This window comes from Brassica oleracea, chromosome C1 (assembly GCF_000695525.1).
Source record: "Brassica oleracea var. oleracea cultivar TO1000 chromosome C1, BOL, whole genome shotgun sequence".
NCBI classification, from domain to species: domain Eukaryota; kingdom Viridiplantae; phylum Streptophyta; class Magnoliopsida; order Brassicales; family Brassicaceae; genus Brassica; species Brassica oleracea.
Window position 1 is genome coordinate 17,224,042 of NC_027748.1, and position 5,847 is coordinate 17,229,888.

At 31.2% G+C, this 5,847-nt stretch overlaps 1 protein-coding gene across 1 annotated transcript in view; it reads left to right on the forward strand.

Annotated features, from left to right (window-relative positions):
* LOC106333491 (myrosinase 2-like) overlaps positions 1 to 3,215 on the forward strand; it is a 3,471-nt gene extending 256 nt beyond the window's left edge. Inside the window, exons 2-12 of the mRNA XM_013771934.1 lie at positions 112 to 170; positions 294 to 369; positions 446 to 523; positions 614 to 701; positions 799 to 1,054; positions 1,142 to 1,257; positions 1,569 to 1,786; positions 1,865 to 1,896; positions 1,991 to 2,090; positions 2,402 to 2,507; positions 2,876 to 3,215. Of these exons, the coding sequence (XP_013627388.1) occupies positions 112 to 170; positions 294 to 369; positions 446 to 523; positions 614 to 701; positions 799 to 1,054; positions 1,142 to 1,257; positions 1,569 to 1,786; positions 1,865 to 1,896; positions 1,991 to 2,090; positions 2,402 to 2,507; positions 2,876 to 3,215 (1,469 nt within the window). The remainder of the gene's footprint in view (positions 1 to 111; positions 171 to 293; positions 370 to 445; positions 524 to 613; positions 702 to 798; positions 1,055 to 1,141; positions 1,258 to 1,568; positions 1,787 to 1,864; positions 1,897 to 1,990; positions 2,091 to 2,401; positions 2,508 to 2,875) is intronic.
* The last annotated feature ends 2,632 nt before the right edge of the window (positions 3,216 to 5,847 follow it).

Below are 5,847 nucleotides of genomic sequence, written 5' to 3' on the forward strand. Positions count from 1 at the left end.
TCTCTCTCTCTCTCTCTCTCTCTCTCTCTCTCTCTCTCTCTCTATGTATATATTAAAACTGCTTGTAACACAAATATATTTGGATTTTCTTGGTGTAAAAACGACTAACAGCTAAGGGAAAAGATAAATCAACCGGAGATATCGCTGCTGGCTCTTACTTGCATTATAAGGTTGGTTATAAATTTTCATGCTATAGGCTTTAATATTTTCCCCATTTAGACAATAATCGATTCAAAATATTTTTCCATATGTGACTATGCATATAAAATACATGTCCCGTATAATGCTTATAGGCAGATATAGACGTGATGAAAGAAATTGGGGTCGATGCCTACAGATTCTCAGTCGCATGGTCCAGAATCATACCAAGTACGTCGTATATAACTTCTGTAGATTGAAACGGCCGGCCTCATTGAAAATTATATAGTATGTATATTTTGATTAGGAGGAAAGGCTAGTTGCGGTGTAAATGAAGAAGGAATTGGTTACTACAACAATCTCATAAATGGACTTGTATCGAAAGGTATATGCAAAGATTAACTAATTAATGTTGGTGGATAAATATTATGTATTTACTTTGCATCTTTCAAACTGGTTGTATTGCAATTTCCAGGCATTAAGCCATTCGTCACACTCTTCCACTGCGACCTTCCTCAAACTTTGCAAGATGAATATGAAGGTTTCTTGGACCATCAGATTATGTACCCTCATCTTCCTTTTCTTTCTTGATATTCACTAATTCTAACTGGTTTTTAACCACTTGATTTTTCTTTTCTCTCTCTTATAAATTGTGTCTAGCGAGGACTTCAAAAGTTACACGGAAATTTGTTTTCAAAGATTTGGTGACAGAGTCAAGAACTGGATTACGATAAATCAACCTTACACTATTCCTACACGAGGCTATGCAACTGGTACAGACGCACCTGGACGATGCTCTGCTTGGCTCAACAAAAACTGTTATGCAGGCGACTCCGCGACTGAGCCTTATATTGTTGCGCATCATGTCCTACTTGCTCATGCAACTGTCGTGAATCTGTACAGACAAAAGTATCAGGTTCTTAGATAAATGCAAAAAAGAACGTTAATTAACTCAAAATGTCTATAACTATCTAACTAAGACAATATACTATTATAACTACAGCTAATTCAAGCAGGGGAAATTGGAATCACAATGATAACGAGATGGTTTCTTCCATACAATAACTCCGACGAAAATCTTAAAGCAGTTGAACGAGCCAAAGAGTTTTTCCACGGATGGTATGTTATATGTTTTTTTGTAACTTGGCATATTTGTTATATGTTCCTCCATTAATTTACGTTTTTAGTACGGGATAGGTTCTTGATCGAAACCTAAACTAATATTTTAAACCTGTATGTTTTTTTTTAAACACTGTATGTAAAACGTAAAATTTAATCAATATTTATAGATGGTGGGACTTGTATCGTGACCTAGACCCACATGGAGTCTCTTCATCCACTCCAACAAAACCACCGAGTCACACATTAGATTTTTGGGTTGTTTTATATATAGCAATCTAAAGAGGGACACTAATATCAATTATATACAGGTTTATGGATCCGCTAACAAAGGGACACTATCCATTAATCATGAAGCAAATATTGAAAGAGAGACTTCCACGGTTTACAGCAATTGAAGCGTTACTAGTAAAAGGATCATATGATTTTATTGGAGTCAACTATTACATGACACAGTTTGCAAAAGCTGTTCCACCAGCTAATCCTAATAGATTAAGTGTCATGACGGATTCACAAGTTGACCTTTCTTGTAAGTCTATCCTTATTTATGACGACTATTTGGAATGCATTTAATGGAAAGATCATAGTTTCTAGGGTTTTCTTGTAGATGTTAATGAAGACGGTCCCATAAGTCGATGCGTAAGTTTCATGCGTGGTTAACATATATAAATTAATATGCGGTAAAATATATGTTAGTTGATGATTCGTTTTGTTACCATGATAATTAACGAAGCCATTTGGAGATGTCTACTACCGTCCAAGAGGTATATTAGATGTACTAGAGTACTTCAAGACCAACTATGGCAATCCCAAAGTTTATATAACGGAAAACGGTAAGTACGTGATGATTGTTGAAGAATTATTTTAGATGTTTTTACAAAAATTGTTTTCATGTTTTCTATGAATTTTTATAAATTAATAATCAAAGTTTTAAGCTTTATAAAATTTAGTCTATTAAGTCACTATAACTTTGAAAATGAAAATTGATAATAGCAGTAAATGATGTAGTTATAATAAAGGTTAATGTATTCTTTTAATATGTAGGAAAACATAAGAAATCTATTTTAAAATCGAGGGAGTAGTAGTTATTATGAAAATTCTCTTACAATATTCTTTTGTTATGATATGTTTTAAACATATGTAGGCTTTCGAAGTCTTGATAGCAATCGGTTGGCCGATGAAATCAAGAACGATAATGAGAGAATTGGATTTATATGCAGTCATCTTTGTTTTATTCGATCAGCTATCGAGTCAGTCTTCTCTGATCTTTTCTTATTCAGTGCAAATTTTAATTGCTAGGTCTATAGAAAAAAAAAGTATATATATATATATATAAATATATATGTTGCGTGTGCATATATCATCATTTCATAAAAAAATGCTACATATATATATATATATGCTTATTGACACAAAGTTAATATCAGATTTTTAAAGTTTTCAATATACTTGTTTTATGTGGAAGGAAATAATATGTTAATTTACATCCATTTGAAATATATTATTTGTATTAAAGCCTATGTGATGAACATGATGCAAAAATATGTCAACTGCTAAATTAATATTTAAATGATATATAGAATTCAAATTGTATTGTTTTTTTGTTAACAATTAACAGGAATGGCTGTCAAGTGAAGGGATATTTTGTTTGGTCTCTAGGAGATAATTATGAATTCTGTGATGGCTACACAGTCAGATGTGGATTGACGTATATTGACTTTGCTAACATTACACATGATAGAGATCTGAAATCTTCAGGAAAATGGTACCAAGAGTTTTTGAAGCCAAAGCAAAATGTTATCACAAAAGTGCAAGATTATCACTCGCAACGTTTTCTGTATGATTCATATACACATCCCCAATCGAGAGATACACTAGCACACACTGCAAGACATAAATGCCAGTGTCCTGTTGCAACCACGTCAATTTGTACAGAATGTGATGCGGTTTATTCTTAAGACCAAGCTTCTTCACCGTGTCTTTAGCAGATGCCAGAATCGATAAATGAATTTACAAACCTTCCAACTAATAATGCATTGCGAATACATAAATTATTGTGCTGCGGAAATTCATTTTTATTTTACCGTGGAAGAAAATCTAAAGAAGAATAGATATTCTACCATGGACTAAATTCCCTTTGAGTTGAAGCTCTGCTTCTCACGACCAAGGTTACTCTTATGAATGCTGACGTTGGGCCATGGTCTCGGCCGAGAATAAACTATATATTATTATAAGAGCATGTCCAACGTTTAGTTTTCACCACCAATATCTAAGAAAAAATAATATAAAAGAAAAATAGAGGAAAGAAAGAGAATTTGTATCTAAAATCCAGAATTTCCCTTGACACATATTTTTTCTACTGATTATTTTTCTTTTTTTAATTAAAATTTAATTGTTTTCAAAATAAAGAATAAAATAATAATATCCAGCATTTAAGAATTTTTTTAAGAACCCCACAAATAAATGAATGTTTTTATCTCCGAGTGGTTTTAAGTCGAAAATACCAAAAACAGGTTCATCATGAATCAAAACAGAGCAATTTAAAAAGATCAGGAGGTGATCAAACCAAGTGGTCGACCAAAACTCGTTTGATCAAAGTCAGTGATAGATCAGCCACTTGACATAATCAATCAATCACTTTAGAAAAATAACAACCCTTCCATTCCACGAATACTATAATTTTAGAGTTTACAATTCAAGGATAAAATTACAGAACTAAAAATAACCATATTTTTAATAAATAATTTAAAATATTATTATATATAGTAATTGTCATAATTAATATGGACAAAATGGATAAAAATGATACAGTATAAAATTACATTGAAACACACAAAATTGTTATCTTTGTGAAATAAATAAAAATCTCAAAACTACTATTTCATGGAACGGAGAGAATACCTTTCGAAAGGAAAACGGACATCAGTTTTTCGTGCTCATGTGGTTTTGTCTTTGTGTGCAGAGGTATCAAAGATCGGTCTTTTTATGGTAGTCTCCGGTTGGTATTAATTATAGAAACATGTTGCATCGCACCAAGATGGATCAAGCCAGTTTTGGGCTCATGTTTGATGCATACTGTAAAGGAGTTATCTTATACGGACCCTACTGGGAACATGTGCTGAGCTACTGGAATGGAAGCTTAGAAGACAAGGAGAATGTTCTGTTTATGATGTATGAAGAGATCATTGAAGAACCTCATCTTCAAGTCAAGAGACTCACTGAGTTCTTAAATTATACATTCACAGAGGAGGAAGAAGCGAGTGGATCGGTGGAGGCAGTGCTGGCTTTGTGGGTGTGCACAAGGTGCAAATGCACCGGGTCTTTTATTAAAATTTCTTCACTGTTTTAGGGTCCTGATTTTAAAATTCTTATAAATAAAAGGTCCAATTTTAAAGTTTTATTCAAACATAGCAGAAAAATGTTTTATGGCACAGGGCTGGGCCTGAGTGGAGGAGATCGTCAACTTGTATAGTTTACGTAATTTGAGAAGTTTGAAAATTTATAAAAACTGGAGTTTAATCCGCACGCCCTTGCGGATGTTCGTTTTAAAATAAATATGTAGACATTTCAAAATACAACAATGTAATATTTGCACTTACACAACAATCTATCATGGCTAGAGATTTAAATTCCTAGAACTTGATTCGCACATCCAAGTTTTATTTTATTTTTATAAATAAATAATTTGTTTTGTATAAATGGTAACGTATTTTTTAAAAAATTTACATGAATTAAATAATTTCTTAATATGATATTATTAAACAAATTAATTTTATAGTTTATACCAAATAATTTTATGTTTTCTTTGAAGGATCAATTATCACCCACATTTCTTATCATGTATTTATTGTATTGGATTTACATTGGATTATTATTTATATGATAATAATCATTAAAAAAATATTTAAAAATTAATTTATACTTTATTTAAAAATTATATATATTTACTATTTTCACGTGGCTTTTATTTTTAGTTATTACTAATAAATAATGAGAAATATAACTACATAGCTTTAAAACAGTATTTTGTTCTAAATTTACTAAATAGGTAAAATTTTCAAAATAGCATTTTAAAATGTCAACGAATTTTTATATAGCATATGAGTTTAGGATATATTTCTTGGAGTTTTGTACATGTTATTAGTGATTAAAATCATGTATGATATATATATATTTAAACATTTGTTATTAGTTTTAAAATAGATTATAAACACAGGTTACTTAATTAAATAGCAAAATAAAATCAAATCTTTGGCATCTAATTATATTTTTTACATATCACAATTTGATTTTTTTTTGCTTCTAAATATGGACAAATCAAATAAATCTTTGGCATCTAATTTTATAGATTTAAAGTCATGTAAATAGTTTAGATGTTTCGTATGTTAAATGTAGGGCTGAGCAAAAAACCCGAACCCGAAGAACCGAACCGAACCTGATCCGAAAAAGTAGCACCGAACCCGAACCAAAATTGATTAAATATCCGAACGGATTCAAAATTTTGGTATCCATAGAACCGAAACCGAACCTGACCCGAACCGAAGTATTTCGGGTATCCGAATGTATCCGAAATAGATTTATATATCTAAA